The sequence below is a fragment of the Typopeltis vanoorti genome, chromosome 20, assembly GCF_054136105.1.
Source record: "Typopeltis vanoorti isolate ZY-2024b chromosome 20, IOZ_Tvanoo_1.0, whole genome shotgun sequence".
In the NCBI taxonomy this organism is placed as follows: Eukaryota; Metazoa; Arthropoda; class Arachnida; order Uropygi; family Thelyphonidae; genus Typopeltis; species Typopeltis vanoorti.
Genome location: NC_143568.1, coordinates 89,470,119 through 89,490,041, shown reverse-complemented (window position 1 = coordinate 89,490,041; position 19,923 = coordinate 89,470,119). Strand labels below are relative to the sequence as shown.

At 39.3% G+C, this 19,923-nt stretch overlaps 1 protein-coding gene across 1 annotated transcript in view; it reads right to left on the bottom strand.

Annotated features, from left to right (window-relative positions):
* Positions 1-19,923, bottom strand: part of LOC150095635 (dynein axonemal heavy chain 8-like) — a 2,108,518-nt gene that overhangs the window by 98,309 nt on the left and 1,990,286 nt on the right. The window contains exon 79 of the mRNA XM_090409931.1: positions 9,756-9,912. Coding sequence (XP_090266057.1) covers positions 9,756-9,912 — 157 coding nt within the window. The remainder of the gene's footprint in view (positions 1-9,755; positions 9,913-19,923) is intronic.

Here is a 19,923-nt window from a genome sequence, read left to right as displayed (position 1 = left end):
TTAATATATATATTAGTAATAGTATTAATAATACTATTACTTCTAACTTCAATAGAGTTCTGAAGACTCACTGTGAGAGATCAGACACTCAAAGACTACAAAATCGCTCATACCCTGCCTTGAATACATTTAATATTTGAGCATTCACCGCCCACTCTAACATTCCACTAGTTTAGCCCTGCAAAGAAAAAAATCTCCTTTCCACTTTTTTTACTCACATGACCTTAGTACAGTTTACAGGGATAACCTCTCATTCTCACATCACTCATTATCTTATCCAATATATGACTCAGTCATATCATCCCTCGTGCTCCTATTCACTAAGCTCTGACTACCTTCCCTCAAACTGTCTTCATACTCGATATTCCAGAGTCGTGAGACAATTTTACTCATTTATATCTGTGCTTTCTCTCTCTCTCTCTAACATTTCCTTATTACCAATATAGCCAGATATCTGTGCATAAAAATCCAAATGAGGCCTAGTTAGTGCCTTATATGGAGGAACTATCACCTTCTTATCAGTATATGAGTATTCTTTGCAAATTTTCTGGGAAACCCCTACTTTAGCGCTGTGTACCCTGAACTCTAGTTCTCTATCCACCAGGATCCTTGCCTCCTCCACCTCCCAATGCAAAGAATACTCTAATATGGTAAACCTCATTACATCTGTGCCACTTTAAACTTAGCAACACTGAAATGACTGCCCATCATTCTTCAGCACAAAGCAACAAAATATTCAAATCTTCTTGACATAACAACACATCAGAACTTCCTGATATTGATCTTCCTAATTTAGCATCATCAGCAAACAAATAAATATCTTCTTTCATGCTAAAGTTGTATTAAGCCACAAACTCTACACCTTTAGCTTTTTCTGTCCCTCCCCCCCCTTTCCTTCTCACAATTTCTTACATTATTATTTAAGTCCTTTAACTCCATTGTTTCCATTGAGGCCATCGCTGCATCCTATCTTTTCCTTTTTCCTATATCTCAAGCCCATTCTGATATCTTGCACTAACAGTCTGACTGTCTAGTTATCATTCCCCTTACTGGCTACATACTCTCTTCCTTTCATCAACAGTCTACCCAGCATTACGCTACTGCTCTCAGTCAAATGTAGACCATCTGTAGCAAACAACTCTCCTACATTCGAATTTATCCTATTCATCTGCAAACACAAGTCTTCTCTTGCTGCACATTCTAGCTGTCATGGCATTAATGACAGCTAGAATGTGCTGTCATTAATGCTCTTCTCAACTCTCTATCTCACCTTTGTCAACGTTCTCACAATTCTCCCTCTCACTCTCTTCCACTTCACTGTCTCTAGGAATACTCGCAAATCCTGGTTTATCTCATTCACCCTTCCACACAAAACAAAACATTTGTTCCAACTGACACAGTCAACTTCTCTCCACTATTATAAATATCACAGTATTTATCCTGGTGGAGAGATAACTCTTCCTGCTGTTGCTTCTCTCAGACATATTTTTGACACCTGCACTATTTTTGCATCTTTCACTATAAGAGTCCTGATACAATGCTGAATTACTTTCCACCATTCTAATCATTCATCTTTGACTCATCTGCCATTGGCACCTTCTTTTTTTGCACCTCTAGCAACCAATCTTGTCTCTTAATTGCTTATATATATATATATATATATATATATATATATATATATATATATATATATATATATATATATATATATATATATATATATATATATATATTTCTGCACACATCTAAGTTCATTACTCAACCTTACCAATTCTTTTCTCTTTTCTAATATCCTTATTGGTGTTCATATCTTTCATGCTAGCTTCTTTACTATTCTATTGTTTTCCTACTGTTTCATTTCACCGTTTTTCACATTTTCCTCTGACTTACTACACCTGCTGTACCACTCACAACATTTGTACTATATTTGCTATTCCCAACTGTTGCTACTCTCATGTTGCTTATTATTATTATTATTGAATTACTTATATCATTCATGCCACCATGAATTGTTTCTTTCAAGATCACTTACTTACTTTCATAACTTTCTTATCACCCATTCCTTCCACTTTCAGAGTATCTCTCTTCATGGTCAGGCAAGCACGCATTTTTATTGTTATTTTATTTATTTATTTATTTACTATCACTCTCAGTCACCAATGCATCAATGCCTATGAACTAAATCCACAACTTATTGACAATCCAATGAATACATGTAGCACACCTCATTTTTTGCAAAATTAATAAAATCGAACTTTAAATCATGCACAGGCAAAGGTGCTACTTGCTTTCGATACCTGTAAGTATATTTTGCTTTGTGTTTAAAGATTTTATAAGCAAACTCAAACACACTAACCCACACACACACACACACACACACACACACACACACACTACGAGTACTGAAAACGCACAACTTCTACAGCAATTCTTATATATAAACACATAAAAATCTACAGTTAATTAGCTGAAAAACTTATCTGAACTTGGAGTATTTTGCACTGACTTTTCAGTAAACCATTACCCATTAGGACTGTAGGATTACACCACTTGGTACTGATTCTGTTCTGCTTTTCTACTATGGACTTGAATGAAAGTGCATATTTTTTTATCTTTATGCCTGTGAAGATGACTTGGAGGTCAGGCAAAATACTGGCTTAATAATTACATAGAATTTAGTTAATATTATCCCTAGATGTTTGATTATTCCATTATACAAAAACACGAGTGATAATTACCATCTAAATAACCACATGTGAAGGGAAAATATTTTTTTCCCTTCACATGTGGGAAAATAATTTTTAAAATAAAAGGATTTTGGATTTTGATTTGATTTTATTGCACAAAGACATCAAAGGTCATATTGCACCAGGACACAGGTTACAGCAGTACATATGGTAAATGGTTAGTCAGACAATCCATGCCTTTGACAGAATTTGAACCCACAGCTTCTTGGCTGGAGAGTGGATATACTAACCACTCGGCCAACCAGGCCGGCTTTCATTCCAGGAGGAATGAAAGCCGGCCTGGTTTTCAATGTAACATTCATTCTAAATGTTACAATGTCTGTCATACAACATGTTAAACTCCTTCATATTCCTCATGTTATGGTACCCTCTGTTGATATTCCAGAAAATCACCCACCAATTCTAATGCAAAATATCTACTTCCTCACATGTTTGCATACTATATTTTTATGCAGTTTTTAGGAATAACTTCTTCTTGCTCCATCCATGCAGATTTTGAAAAAAGTCTACAAATATATAAATACTGTAAACAGACTGATCATGATCATATATATATGGAATGAAATTGCTTGATCCCATTCAACTGACACAACCACTGAAACGGCAAAACTTAAATTTTTGAAAATTCTTCTTCATCCATGATAATTTAGATTTCATCAGAGGATTAACATGTACACATAACTATTATTATTATTATCATCATCTGACCTCCATGGAGCCAAAGGACTCATCGTGGGAAGTTCATACTCTCTATCATGCAAAAGATCACAAAACTGGGACATAAAACCCATTCAGCAGAGTTTCCCCTACTCATGACATTTTCAGGCAATGCATGCAATCACCAATCACTCTTCCATGCAAAGAACCTTTTTCTCACTCTCCTGCCCACACCCTCCTTATACAGCTTTCAGGTATTGCCTCTTATTCTACACTTGTCTCCCTCAACTTTATGAAAAATCTCCTCTACATTAATCTGGTAACAATCCCTCACCAACTTATGTGTCTCAATGATATCCCCTCTCCCTTCTATTCATTCACAAGGCATTGCAAGTTGTATTCTCTTAATCTTTCCTCACATCTGACGTTTCACAGACCTTACACTGACTTACTGAACCTTCTCTGGATCTCATACAGTATCCATGTTTATTTCCTCATAATAATAATAATAATTATTATTATGAGGAAATTCTCCAAGGAGTTCAAAGACTCATCGAGGGAGGGTACCCACTCCACAGCTCGCTGTCTTCACCGCTCAATCCACCAACCACAGTGAACTGCAACTACCATCATCATTTACACCAATGCCATCTACTAGCCGCCCCCACCACTAGTATTTTCACAGACAATCACAAACATCAATGCCCATGGTGGGATTCAAACCCACAACCTTTTGGCTGGAGAGTGGATATGCTAACCACTTGGCCAACAAGGCCTACCTGCTTGGTTGAATGACTGCTCTTACTTGTTTAGGAAGAAATTAAAATGTTTGCTTCTCAGAAATTAGCAAGCTTATGGCTTAGTTTAACTGTTAGCTATTTTAAAAAACAAGTAACTAAGATGAAAAGCAACACTAAATTTCTATATTTCATCTTTCAAGATTTAATGAAAAAATAAACGAACAAAAAAACTACCTTTTTGATTTATTCTTGTAAAATTTATAATCACAGTTGGATCTGAGACTAGTCTTTTTACAAGGACCAGTGATAGTAAAACTATTTAGTCACTGATTCTGTTTTGATGTTCCAAAGGGAATTTTAATAGTTAATGTTAATGGGCATCTACTCCACTACTTGCTGTCTCCACCACTCAATCCACCAACCACAACGAACCGCAACTACTATCATGCTGTGAATGAAATTATTTTGTATGTTCTTCATTTACATTTAACATAATCTACCATATACTATGCAAGACTTGTTTATATATTATTTGTTAGTCCCTTGCTTAAGATTTATTATTCATGTAATTTTCCTTGAAGTTCTAATAATAATTAGAAAATTAATCAAAGATATAATAATAGTATTAGACTGTATTTAAATATTATTAAGCTATTTTAATTATTACTATGTTAATATTATAAGAATTTGTATTTGATAATTTAACTGCGCATTAATTGAAATGTAAATATTCTCTATTTATTCCTGTTTGTAGAAGTTTAACATTATGCAATAGCTCAATTTTATTATGTTTTCTTTTGTTGTCATGGAGACGTATGTAAGTGAGCAAGCGCGAGTTTGGAACAGTACACGAGGAGAAGGATTATTGAAAATAGTTTTAGAAAGAGATCACGAGAATAATTTAGGCGGGAAGAACGGATATATAAGGAGGAATGCTGAAAATATAAGAGGGAGGAAAAAAAAAAAGAGAGATTGGCATTCGGTTGGAATCTGAGTATACAGCATTCGGGGAATCAGAGTGCGATATCAGAGAGTCGGCAAGTCACTCAAGCAGCTAATTTAAGTCTACTAGTCGAGAAGCAGTTAACTAATAAGTTGTAGAATAACAATTATAGCTACGGAAAACAGCTGAGAGACTATTAAATAGACTAGCGATACTTGAGTTGAGATTTAATTTCAGTGCCGACCTTTCAAGGACGTACGGAACCTTGAAGCAAAGCACGAAGTTACTACAGTAGTAGAGGCTGTAAAGTTGAAGTTTACTGTTAGCTGTGTTTAGAATTATAGTGCCTAAAGAATTAATTGAATGCAGGAAGAATGAACAACTGTGCATATAAAACCTCAAGTTAAGAATTATCGTATGTTGCCTTAATTCATGAGTGATCAGTAGTACTTCATGCAAGAACGTTTGTTTATGTGTATAGTGACCGATGATTAATTCAGTTATTGCTTAGAAGATTTATTTAATGAGTGCCGTATACTGTTTAAGCGATTACAGTTATAAAAAGTGTTTGTGTGTAAGTTGATGAAGAAAAAAGATTATCGGTAAGATTATTCCAACCTTTAATATTTCTATACAGAGAAGTATAGAAATCCTAGAAATTCTAGGATGAAACTCACATACAGAGAAGTATGTGAGTTTCATCCTAGAATTTCCTTATACTAACAGTAACTATTGCAGAGAATTAGCTGAAGTGTAAAATTAAAAGTGTTTGTTTGTGAAGAAGTGTTACTGCAATTTTTATTGTATTTTGGAACTTAAGAAACTGTGAGAAGACTGTATTATTGAGATAACAGATTTACCATTGTCTGAGTTTGTATGATTGTACTTATCAGAGAAGCTATAATGTTTGTGATATCTTAATTACTAATTTGAAGTTAAGTGTAAAATTTGTGATTTTAAAATTAAATGTTTGTTTTGTTAATCAAAAGTTGTATATTGCCTGAATCTCTTTTACTGCACCATTCATAAAATATTCAAACCAAAGCGGGTAAATTAAGTAAGTCAAATATACTCGGCCAGTATATATAATGACAACATATAAAGGAAAGGTAGTTGAGAGTTGGTTTTTCTTCAATTCTTGAACTAATTCAGATATAAAGTGGCACAGTCTTTAAATATAAATTTTCTTTATATTTGAATTAGAAATCAACTTGCAACCTATTAACTAGTTAAGAACATCTTAATAACTATATATCAGATCCAAAGTATAGATTGAGAAGAAGTAGGATCCAACAATGGGGATCTACTCTACTACTTGTTGTCTCCACCACTCAATCCATCAACCACAACGAACCGCAACTAGTATCATCATCTATACCGATGGCATCTACTAGCCATCACCACCACTAGTGGATGTGGTGGCTAGTAGATGGTTTAGTGCTAATGTTAATTCTTCTTCTTCTTTCACTATGCCTTATCCCATGTTAAACGGGGTCAGCGCACCGATCTTTAACCTTCCTCTTCCAAGTTCTCCAGTCCAGGGCGCCCTTCGGACTCCATCCTTTCTTCCTAAGATCCTCTGTCACCTTATCCCTCCACTGAGCTTGGGCCTGCCTCTTTTCCTCCTTCCCTCCAACTCAATATACTCCACTCATTTACCAACATATTCCTCACCCTTCCTCTCTAGATGTCCAAACCACCTCTGCCTACTTTCTTGTATCTTCTTGCCAATTGGTCCCACTTAAACTGTCCCTCTGATGTGGTCATTCCTTATCCTATCCTTCTTTGTCACACCACTCATCCATCTCAACATCAGCATCTCTGCTACCTCTATCTTCCTCTCCTGTGCCTTGGTTACAGGCCACGTCTCCGCACCATGGAGCATTGCCAACCTCACCACCATCTTATAGAGCTTTCCTTTCCTCTTACAACTTACTCTCTTGTTGCACAGGAACCCACTCATCTTCCTCCAATTCATCCAACCACATGTTATTCGGTGCTGTATTTCCTCATCCAAGTCACCATTCCTCTCGACAACGACACAAGGTACTTGAATTTCTTCTCTGAAATTAGCCTTTCACCCTGGAGTCGTATGGCCATATCCTCGTCACTCCCCGTTGACATATATTCAATCTTCACCTGGTTAATTCTCATGCCTCTCTCCTTCCTCCAATGCCTTTCTCCACTCTTCCAGGGTATTTTCAAGCCTCTCTCAGGATCATTTGCATAGAACAATGTCGTCGGAAAACAGAATGCTCCTTGGTGCCTCCTTCTTGACATCCTCCACTAGTACATCCATGACCAGGTCAAAGAGGTAGAGGCTCAGGGCTGACCCTTGGTGTAGTCCTACAACAATGGGGGAACTCTTCTGTCATGCCGACACTAGACCTGACCTGAATTTCTGTTCCCTCATACATCTCCTTCACCAACCTCACGCACTTCTCTGACACCACCCCCTTCTTCCTCATACACCTCCATACCTCCTTATAGACCTTTTCCAGGTCTATAAACACCATGTGCAGATCCACTTGCATCTCTCTCTATATTTCTCCATCAATCGCCTTAGCGCAAATATCGCATCCATTGTCCCTCTTCCTGGCATAAATCCAAACTGCTCCTCACCAATTTTCATTTCCTGCCGTATCCTTCCTTCAATTACTCTTTCCCATATCTTCAATGTGTGTGACATCAGCTTGATCCCTCTATAGTTGGCACAGTCTTGAATATCTCCTCTTCCTTTGTAGATTGGGATGAGAATACTTTTCCTCTATTCCTCTGGTATCTTTTCCTGTTTCTGGCTATTTTCCTCATCAGATCCCATAACATATCCATGCCCTCACTGCCCAAACTTTTCCACACTTCCCCAGGTATCTGGTCTGCCCCCCCACAGCCTTTCCATTCTTCATTTTTCTTAGTATCCAATCCACTTCCTCTCTACTTATGTCTTGCACCGGTCTCTCGTTTGCCTCTCCATCCTCACACCTCTCTCTCGGATTCTCCTCATTTAGTAGTTTACAGAAATATTCTTTCCATCTTCCTCTGATTTTGTCCTCCTCTTGTAATACTACTCCTGAGGCATCCTTTATCTGCTTGACTGATGTTATGTCTTTTGACGCCTTATCTCTGGCTTTCACTATTCTCAACAACTGAGCTTCACTGCCATTTCTCTCCAGTTCTTCACAATCCTTATCAACTGCCCTTGCTTTCACCCTTGCCACAGTTCTCTTTGCATTTTTCTTTGCTAATCTATATGCCTCCTTGTCGGCTCTAGTTCCAGTCATGTCCCATTTTTTCTTTGCCTCTTTCTTTTCCTTGATCTCCAACTGCACTTCCTCATTCCATCACCATGCCTACTTATCCTCAGGCAGTCCCTTTCCTGATGTTATACCAAGCACCTCTTCTCCAATGTTTCTAATCTTCTGACTATTAACGTCCCGCCATTCTTCCACATCCTCTGGTAACTTCATTTCTTTCAATACCTTTTCTTTAAACTTATTCCTTGGGCCTTCCTCTTCCAATTTCCACCACTTTATTCTCCTCTGTATCCACCACTTCCGTCTATTCTTCTTTTCCCCTTTTATATCACAGTCTATCACAATCAACCTGTGCTGTGCCACTACACTTTCTCCATTAATCACTTTACAGTTTTTCATCTCCTTCAGATGTTTCCTACGGCACATAATATAGTCAATCTGACTCATTCTATCCCTGCTCTTATAGGTTATCAGATGCCCAACTCTCTTCTTGAACAACGTGTTAGCTATAGCCAGATCGAAGGCCACAGCATATTCCATGATTCTTTTACCTTCTTCATTTCTTTCACCACTACTCCAACCCCCATGCACCATTTCTTCACCGCTTCGTCGCCTTCCTACATGCCCATTCAGATCTGCTCCGACGATCACTCTCTCATCATCAGGGATTCCCATTACTACTTGATCAAGTTCTCTCCAGAACGTTTCTTTCTCCTCCTCATCACAACCTACTTGTGGGGCATAGCCACACACTATAGTAGCCACACTTCCTCCCATCTCAAGCTTAACGCTCATAATCCGATCATTCTTCTGGCACACCTTGCAGACTCCACCCTTCAGCTCCTTATCGATGATAATTCCAACTCCGTTTCTTCCCTTCTCATTCACACCGCTATAAAACAGTTTATATCCCTCCACCAGCTCCTTTGCTTTATTGCCCTTCCACCTTGTCTCCTGCACACACAAGATCTTCAGCTTCCTTCTTCTCATCATGTCCACTATCTCCCTACTCTTCTCATTCATCGTACCCACATTCAGCGATCCAATTCTTACTTAACACACACACTCTCATTCTGTTGGACTTGCTTCTTTAGCCGAACCTGTCCTTGGTTCAGTAGCCCTAACCCACTTCTCACAGTCCTCAGGTGACAGAACTGAATGTCGCTTACGGGGATGTCCTAGCCGTGGTCCTTTCTCTGTTATCCAACATTTCATTGGTTTTGGCATGGTTTTTTGTCTTTGTCCTCTGTGGGGAGGACAAAGTAGTCTTCTCAGTGCCAGTCCCAAGAAGACTACTTTACCCCCCCCCCCCCCCCCCCAGTGGCTGGGTTCTTTAGTGCTAATGTTAATCTGCTCTTTAAAATAAGTGACTGGAAAAAGAAATTATAACTGCCCATTTATTAAAAAGACTTACTTCATGTGGGACGTAGTCAACAGGCAACTTGTCTAACATTTCCTTAGATGTGTTAGACACAAAACTTTCCCTTGTTTCTCCTCCTCCTCCACCTGATTCTTTAGGCTGTATAGACAAAATTGTATCTAATACAGCTTGTGTGGTATTGCTTTGATAGCTGCAAAATAATAAACAAACTTATTCATATATTACAATTAATTAGAATTTTTTTTAAAAAAATATACAACTGAAAGTGAATTTAAATAAAAGGATTTTTATTTTATTTAGTTATGATTTCATACACAGAGGAAGAAATATTCTGAAAAGTAAACCCAAGGACAAAATACTGGATTTTAAAAGTATATAAAGTATCATGTTTCCATTTTTTAAGCTGGACAAAGCAATTTAAATTTACTTTTATTCATAATTGTGTATACTAACTCACAAGATTCATTATAGGAGATGCCATATACAAGTAGCTAAGAAGTGAATATATTTCACACACAAAACATTGTTGTGTGAAAAACTTCCTTGGGTAACGGATTAAAACCAAGTATATAATTTCTTGGTATCTTTAATGTATAGTAGAACCAAGGTAAAAAAAAAAAAACTTGCAACGTCTTTTTCTCATCCAGAGATTTTTATTAATAAGCTCTAGCACCTTTTGGCTACTTGTATTAGAGATATATATGATTACTGCATTACTTCAATCTTGGAATCAGTGCACAGGAGCTGTTTTCTTAGACCTATCCAAAGCATTTGACAAAATCTGGCATTTTGGACTCCTACACAAACTTATCTCAGCTGGTATCTAACTAAAAATGGTTCATCTAATCCGTTCATATCTTCAGAATAGATCAATACGAGTCAAAATCAATAGTTCTACCTCATCCCAGGGTCTTATCTTTGCTGAAGTGCCACAGGGATCCCTACTTGCTCCATTGCTGTTTTCTATATACATGTTGGACATCCCACACAATCCGATGTCTTCCATCTTGGCCCTGTATGTGGACGATACAGCAATACTAACCAGATTTCTCCAACCTCGTTTCATTACCAGAAAGCTTCAAGAAAACCTCCTAAAGCTGGAGGGTTGGTTCTCCAAATAGAGACTGGAAGTCAACCCCCAAAAAAAGTTCAGCCATTCTTTTCTTGAAAAGGCCAATATCTCCTGCAGGAGATGTATTACTATTCAATACTAAAATTCCCTGGCAGATAGAAACAAGAAACAAAATACCTGGGTGTAATTCTCAACAAAAAGCTAACTTTCAACTAACACATCAAGTCTGCATGCGCAAAGGCATCTAAAGCCATCGCTCAGATCTATCCGCTAATTAACAGAAATAGCAAGCTAAGTAACAGAATCAAATTGCAGCTATACCAGATGACAATTCGTCCTATCATTACCTACGCCTCTCCAGCCTGGAACCACACCTCTAATACTAACATTATCAAAATACAATGAGTACAGAACAAGTGCTTGAGAATAATTCTGAATGCCCCATGGTATGTTAGAAACAATCAACTTCATAGAGATATAAATATTCCCTATATTTTCTCTTTCCTACAATATTTAGTATCTAAGTTCTTCCTAAAGATGTCTATACACCCCCAACGATTTAGTTCAGAAAGCTGCAGCATACGAGGCAATGGACATATTCAAACATACAAGACTAAAAGCTATATTAACCTCCTATAGCAATGCATAATCATCATGCCCAATCAGGGCAAGAAAACTGCTCATAAATTTTACCCTCACTGTAACCGTAACAGATAGCGGGGAATACGAAAAGCATCTTGCTTCACCCCTAAAGACATAATGTCAATTGTCAATCTTGGAATAATGACCCCGTGTGGTGGTAGGAATAGTGCCACTGTAACCCATGCATGTTGCAAGAGGCAAGTAAAATGAATGCATAGTTTCAAGAGGCTTAGATTTCGGAGATTTGCCCTGAGAGAGCATTTTAAGTCTCCAGGCAGGCCCGTTTTCGTGTTTTCTGGTGTGGCCCGTGTGGGGCCTTGTCGGTAGATGCCTTTCCCTGGAATATGAGCGGCTCTGCTCGGTGGTAGGGTGAGCCTGTCACTGAGTGGGACAACGCTGAGTTGGACAATCTTTCAGCCACTATGAAGTGGTCTAGGGGATCGTTCTAATTTTTAAACAGGGCTTTACTTAAAAATCGGCACTGTAACCAATGCATGTCGTAAGAGGTGACTAAAATGGGATGTAGAGTTTCAAGAGTTTTGCTCTCTTAAGTTTCTTCCAAAATTTTGCTCTCAGTAAGAGGGCTTAGATTTCGGAGGGGGGGGTTGCCCTGAGAGATCATGTTGAGTCTCTGGGGAGGGTATTCTCCTCTGTGGGGCCTTGTTGATGAATGCTTTTCCCAGAAATATGAGCGGCTCTGCTTGGTGGTAGGGTGAGCCTGTCATCACCGAGTGGGCCGATGCTGAGTTGGAAGATCTTTCGGCCACTATGGAGTGGTCTAAAGATCATTCTAATTTTTAAACAGAGCTTTACTTAAAAATCGGCACTGTAGTCTGTGCATGTCGTAAGAGGCGACATGCACTAAAATGGGATCGCAGTTTTGAGAGTTTCACTCTCTTAGGTTTCTTCTGGGATTTTGCTCCCGGTGAGGGGAGGGCTTATATTTTGGGGAGCTTGCCCTCAGAGAGCATGTTGAGTATCTAGGGAGGGTGTTCTCCGGCGTGGCCTATGAGAGGCCTTGTCGCTGGATGCTTTTCCCTGGAATATGAGTGGTTCTGCTCAGTGGTGGTAGGGGGGGGCTCCCATCACTGAGTTGGATGGTCTTTCGGCCACTTGTAGGGAGTGGTCTGGGGGATCGTTTTAATTTTTAGAGAGGGCTTTACTTACATACCAGCTCCACTGTAGCCCATGCATGTCATACGAGACGACTGAAAATGGTACCCAGAGAGGTAATGGATGGCAATGCTGTAGCCAATGAAGTTTTAACCAAGGCTCAGCTATTGCTGTTACCCTCCTGCCATGATCAGAGCTCATACCTCTATATTATCTCCCATCTATACATTTTCTTCTACAGATAATGGGGAATATGAAAAGCATTCTTGCTTCACCCATCTAGCCAAAAAAAAAAATCTTGGTATCTCTCCCAGGTCTGGCTCTCATTGATGAGACATCAATAAAGGTGATTTGGTATAAAGAAATCTTTAATCTCTTTTATTGTGAATTTCCACAGTTTGATACTGAAGACAATACTTTGTTTCATAACTTACTGAAATTCCAAAGATAACCTAACAGGAGGGATCTTGCTTGGAGAATGGCATATGGCTGCCTTCCAGTCAAAACCATCAAATGGAGGTATTTTGACATTCAAGATCCAATCTGTGACATCTGTTACTGATTGGAAGCAGTAGAACATGTTCTACAGCTGCCCTCTTGCCCTGTGTATATGGAACAGATTACGTAATGTGTTGGGCATTCCATTACTTACAACACAACAGGTTATTTTTTGCAGTACCCACCACCTGTCAGCAATGGGAAGAGTATTTTTGATTTTTATAATTAATGATTTAAAGTACCATTTATGGAGGGGGTTCTTCCCCCCGGCCTAGGGTGCCCAGACCCCCGAGTTCCGGACTGGTAGGCCAGTTCTTCCCTGAGTTTCAAAACGCTTCAAATACATACATACATACAGGGTGTTCGGGATAAATTTGACAGTTTCGTAAGGAAAAAGAAAATCTTCTTTGTATCTATTAAATTTAATGAATTGACAAAAAAACATTACAGGCAGAGTTAATTACAATACTATCAACAAGATTTACTCAAAATAACCACCATTAGCATCGATCACAGCTTCAATTCTGCTTCGGAACCTCGAACAAGCTGATGCTACAGTCTCCCTTGGAAGGGCCGCAAAAACTGTTTTAATTTTATCCATTAACTGGGCTTTTGTATTACTGGAAGTGCGATTGGTGTCTTTTTCAACTGCGCCCCATACAAAATAATCCATGGGGTTAAGGTCTGGGGAGTTTGGAGGCCAAACATTTGGACTGGTGAAGTCGTAGAAATTTTCAGACAACCATTTTTGACTTTTCCCAGAGGTGTGGCAAGGGGCCGAATCCTGCTGCCATACATACGGCCTACCATTGGCTACCCTTGTTATCCAGGGCTTGACTACAGTTAGCAACTCCACGAACAAAGCCCGAATTCCAATGCCAGGGTTCTTCAACACCTGTTCCTGCAGATTTGCGAGGAATTCTGCTGTACGAACGCAATCAGATCGTCTGCTAGGGATCTTTCTTCTTGCTACATCCTCGTAGTCACCATTGCAAGTCTCTAGTTCATGCCTGATTGTTTTTACTGTATTCAGGGAGCATTGGGCAGCAGTCGTAATATCCTTATTTTGATGGCGGGCACGAATCATCATGATACAAGTTATTCTCTTCCATGATTCAGGTGGGTTCCAGCTATCCATCCTTTCTGACATCTTGTATATGAATGAAGAAGGGTCCAAACTTTTAAATGAAGAGAAGTGTGTGTTAATACATGTAACTTACGGAAAAATATAATTAATTATAAATATGTCAAATTTATCCCGAACACCCTGTACATACATACATCTTCAAGGCCCACTCTTCCTAATTGGGTTGTGGGGGCAAAAGCTGCAAGAGGAACTTCCAATGGTCACGATCCTCTGCCACCAAGCTCAGGTGTTCTGGTGAGATTCCCAAACGTGTCCACCCAAGGTTTTGGATATAATCTATCCAGCGAGTCCTTGGCCTTCCACGTGGCCTCCCATCCTCTGGCTTGGCAAAGAGGGCCTGCTGAGGGAGCCTCTCTTGTGGCATTCTGACCAGGTGCCCGTACCAGCGTAACTGTGATCTCTCAACATGGAGAAGCAGCGGTTGAGTATTGAGGGTTTCCCGAATTGCAGAGCTTCTGACTCTGTTGAGTTTTGTCAGCCCCGCAACCCCTCGAAGGAACCTCATTTCAGCTGCTTGGATTCGTGTCTGCATTCTTTTGGTCATTACCCAACTCTCATGACCATAGGTGAGGATGGGGACATAGACTGTATTGAAGACTTTGCCTTCTGGCTTAACTCCCGCTTCAATACTACCGAACGGCCAAGCTCCCGCAATATTGAGCTTGCTAAGCCAATTCGAGTATCTAGCTCTACATCCCATTTTCCATCATTCGTGAATATGGAACCAAGGTATTTAAACTTCTCCACCTGTCTCATTGGGACTCCACTTACATTTAGAGTGCACTGGGATGGTTGTCTTGAGACCACAAATGTTTCAGTTTTGGCCACACTGATCTTCATTCCGGCATCTGCACAAACAGCTACAAACCTATCCACGGTCCGCTGGAGGTCATCTGTGGAAGAGCTAAGCTGAACTAGGTCATCTGCAAAAAACAGTCCAATGCTACATTTTCCAATTCTGACACACTCACTGCCTCGGCTGTGCCTATCAATCCAGTCCATAAATATTATGAAAAGGAGGGGTGACAAAACACACCCTTGGCAGAGGCCAACAGAGACTGTGAAAGGTTCAGACTTTGTGCTGTTTACCCTGACACAAAACTCTGGGCATTCATACAAGGACTTGATGGCAGCTAATAGTTGACCATCCACTCCATACTCCTGTACTACTTGCCAAAGCTTATCCCGAGGAACCCGGTCATATGCCTTCTCCAAGTCCACAAAACATGTGTAGACATTCTTGGCATATTCCCAAGATTTCTCAAAGACCTTGCCTTAAAGTGAAGATTTGGTCAGTTGTGCTTCTACCAGGATGAAAGCCACATTGTTCTTCCTGGAACTTTGACTCAACTATGCTCATGCACTGTCTTTACAAGCACTTAGCATACACTTTCCCAGGCAGGTTGAGCAGAGAGATGCCACGATAGTTACTGCAATCCTTCTGGTTTCCCTTCTTAAAGACTGGTATTATTATGCCTGTCTGCCATTGCTTTGGTGCTCGCCCAGATATCCAAGCAGCCTGACACACTCGAGTCAGCCAGAGAACACCGTCTCGATTTAAGGCTTTTAGCATTTCGGGCTGAATTTCATCATCGCCAGCAGCCTTGCCTGATTTTAGTGATTTTATTGCTAAATGGACCTCTTCTGCTGTGAGACTAGTCATTGCCCCAATCTGCACCTCTTGGATGTCCACAACTGCTGGGCTACTCGGGTTAAGAACTCTCAAAGTATTCCCTCCATCTGTGGAGGATGTCCTTCTCAGTTGTTAAAAGTGCACCATCAGAGGCTTTAATTACCCTTGCTGTGCACTAATTCCTCCCTCGAAGGCAGCGGATGGTCAGCCAGAATACTTTGTTTGTATTTGCATAGGATGAATCTAATCTTTCTCCAAAGGATTCCCAAGCCTTCTGCTTTGCTGTCTTTACTGCCTTAGCAGTAGCTTTTCATGCCTCAGCATACCGCAAATGCATCTCAGGTGACCTGGCTCTAAGCCATGTTAGGTAGGACTCCTTTTTTGCCCGGACAGTTTTTTTTGACTTCTTGGTTCCACCAAGGTGTCCTTTTCTCACTGCCCGTTGCCACGCCGAGCCTAAACACCTCTCCAAACAGGTAGCGGGCCCATTGATGAAGTTTCCTCTAGCAGAGTGCTGAGGAGTGGTGTCTAAGGGAGACTGTAACATATTTTTGGAACGGGTCCCTCTGCCTAAAACCTGAACATGTCCCTTGGTAACCCGCACGATGGACGATGCGATATGAACATTTTTTAATGGCCTGATCATGTCACAGTGTTTGATAATGTCCTGTTAGCACAAGACGAAATGACATAGAAAAATAGGAAAGATTCCCCTCAAATACTCTAATAGCATTCGAGGGAAGGAGCAAGAAGAGAAGAAAGAAAGAATCAAGGGAGGAAGAGGAGGGACCAGTCTACAGATAATATAACAGATGTATATAACATGAAGTAAGGCATGGACCAGCATCAGGTACCTCGGGTTTGCCACACCCGTACTCACTAAAGTGAGCCCCTGAGGAAAAACGTTTCAAATAACTTGAAAAAAACGTGACAGAAAAAGTTATACAAAAAGGCTTCTCATTTTATATATATAGGGTAGATTATGTTTAAAGTAAGATATTAATGTTCTACATTTTACTTTTTGAAATATGCCTTTCATGTAACTGATGATGGACAGTTAGACAGATGGACATCCAAAATATTTGATGATTTCAAATTATTAATAAAATTTATTTTTCTTGTGATATGTGTGTTTATATCCAAGTTAATATGTCTTTAAAGCACCTCTGAAGTTATATTTGTTAAAATTTTTGGAGAATCATGCTCTGTCTGAACAGATCATTTTGCTGTGTCAGAGAATGATTTCCATGTTTAGGAAGGTGGTAGGTATATCCTGTACAGTTTTGGTGTCTATAAACTATGATGAATAATGATTATCATCATTATTTAGACTCTTAATATGAGTCCTCAAGCTGAATAAAGGATATTTTGATAGCACTAAATGAAAACTGTTATTTAATGAAAATTATTATTATTGCATAGGCACCTCTATGGAATACAAAGACTCATTACAGGAGACCCAATTATCCACACAATCTATTATACCTCTCCTTGAACCCATTAACAAAGTGCTGCCAACTAACTCTGGCAACCCATTCCATTTATTCACATCTCTCCAAGTGAAAAACATGTGGTTTGATTAAATCACACTCTTAATCAAACTGCCAGGGATCACTTCTTGTTCTGCTCTTTCTTGCCAAGTGCTGAAATATTTCTCCTGCAGCAATCCTATAAAACCCTATAAGTAACTTATCAACCAACTTTTGCAGTCCACACACCCCTCAGTCACTCATAAGGAATGTTCCACAGACCACTCACAATCTTGGTTGCTCAGCTCTGAATTCTCTCCACAACTTCTTTATCAATACACAGTAATTTAGATGAGGATATATCAAGGATTATAAAGAGGAAAAAAAAAATCTTTATCTCTACTTGTTGGTGTGTTCTTCAATGGCCAAGTAATCTTATGAGTTACTTTAGCAATATATCCTCTAAACTTTATTGTTCTGTTTACCACTCCCCTAAATCTCTCGCTTCATCTATTTCCTGGAGTACAGTTCCATCAATGTGATACATGGCTTGTAATCTATTTATCCCACAATACATAACTTTACATTTCTCCACATTAAACTGACACTCATTACTTTTGCCCATACCGATAGCCTATTTAGATTGTCCTGCAAGCTCTTCACATCACCTTGATTAACTATTACCCAATCTAATTTCGCATCATCAGCAAACAACTGAATATTTCCTTTCAGGTTATTTCCTATATCATTTATGTACAAATTAAACAACAATGGTCCCAGCACTGAACCTTGTGGCACATAACTAGTCACCTGTTTTCACCTCGATTCTGCACCTCCGTATACCACTTTTTGATATCTATCCAGCAGCCACCCTCATATCCACTTAACCAGTGTCATATCCATTCCCATTTGTTCTAATTTGCGCAACAGAGTTCCATGTAGTATCTGATCAAATGCCTTTACAAAATCCTCTAGAATTGTTGCATAGCCATTCTCTTTATCCAACTCAGCTGTCACTATTATAAAAAGTAAATTACTAAGGCATGATTGCCCCCTTCACAAAGCCATGTTGCTCCTCATAGAGTAATATTCTTATCCACCCAGAGTTGATTCTCTTTTTGATCAATTTTTTCAGTATACTTTAATCACCAATCCTGAGATACTGATTGGTCAATAATTTGCTATGGCAGTCTTCCTTATGCAAGAGAATTATTTTCCTCTCTTTCCACTATGGAACTCTACTGAAGCTGAGACTTAAATGAAAGAGCCTAGTCATAGGCATTGCCAGTTTCCTTGCCTGCTTTTGCAGAACTCAAGCTAATATCCCATCTAATCCCACAGCTGCATTTAAATTGAGATTCTGCAATATCCTAAGAACCTCCAATTCACCCACCTCTGTTTCCACATAAGTCTTTGTCACATATGTCACAGCATTAATCTCACTTGGATGATATACCCTTGCAGAATGGTCACTCAGTAATTCAACTGTTTTAACTGTTGAATTACTGAGCGACCATCAGCACTCATTAAGATTATTCTTCTAAAGTCAGTCTTCCTCTTACTTTCCACATAGCAAAAGAACTCTTTGGGATTTCCTATGGTTTCTTCTCATAATCTGATTTTACCTCCTTACCATACTGATCACCTTTCTTGCCTGATCCTTGTACTGTTGCTGGTCACCTTTCTCCTTATATATTTTTGATATCTGTCCAGCAGCCACCACTTATCCACATAACCAATTTCATATCCATCCCCATTTGTTCAACATTGTGTAACAGAGTTTCATGTAGTATCTGATCTACACAGCATTTTTTTTTCTTTCTGGAGCTCATACTTAATGATATTACTCATCCCTCTAACTCCTATCTGATTAACTCTCTTTACCTTAGGTATACTTTAATTATAGCTTCCTCTAGATGTCCAATAGCTATTTCCCATTTACTGCTAACATCCTTTATTTGTAGGGTTTTATGGCATGGCACAGCTTTGAGCTTCCTACTAAGCTTGTCATCATCACCTGCCTTGTAGTTCCACATATGTCCCTTCTTGACAGAATATTCCTAATTTTTTTACATTTTCTGAGGTCAAGACTGCATAGTCACTTTCCTCCAGTCAGAGGCAATGTGGCCACTGATTTGGGAAACTGAGTTATGGATAACTCTCCTGATTCTATGACTATGTCCATTACTCTTGCACCTCAAGTCCCCTCGATCACATGCCACCTCAAGTAATTATCTCTCATTAGGCATATAAATTCCATCTCTCTTCCTTCCAATCTATATCTCCACAGTTGAAGTCCCCCATAATAATCACTCAACCTGCACTCATTGTACTCATTTGTTGATGCACATGTCTTTGAGGTCATCTCTGGAACCCCCCCCCCCCCTCCTCCTCCTGGCCTGTAGTAGCAACTAACTCTATATTTTGTCTTATTGGCCTTGATCTCATACCAGACTGCTTCAAATGACCAACCACCACCCATCTATCTCCTATTTGTTTTGGCTGCAATTCATTTGCTAACATCAGTGGTTTAGTATTTCCATGTTCCCTGAAAATACTAAACCATCACAATCTATCCCTGTAACAATATCATCTGTATTAGCCAAGTCTCACTAATGCCTATAACT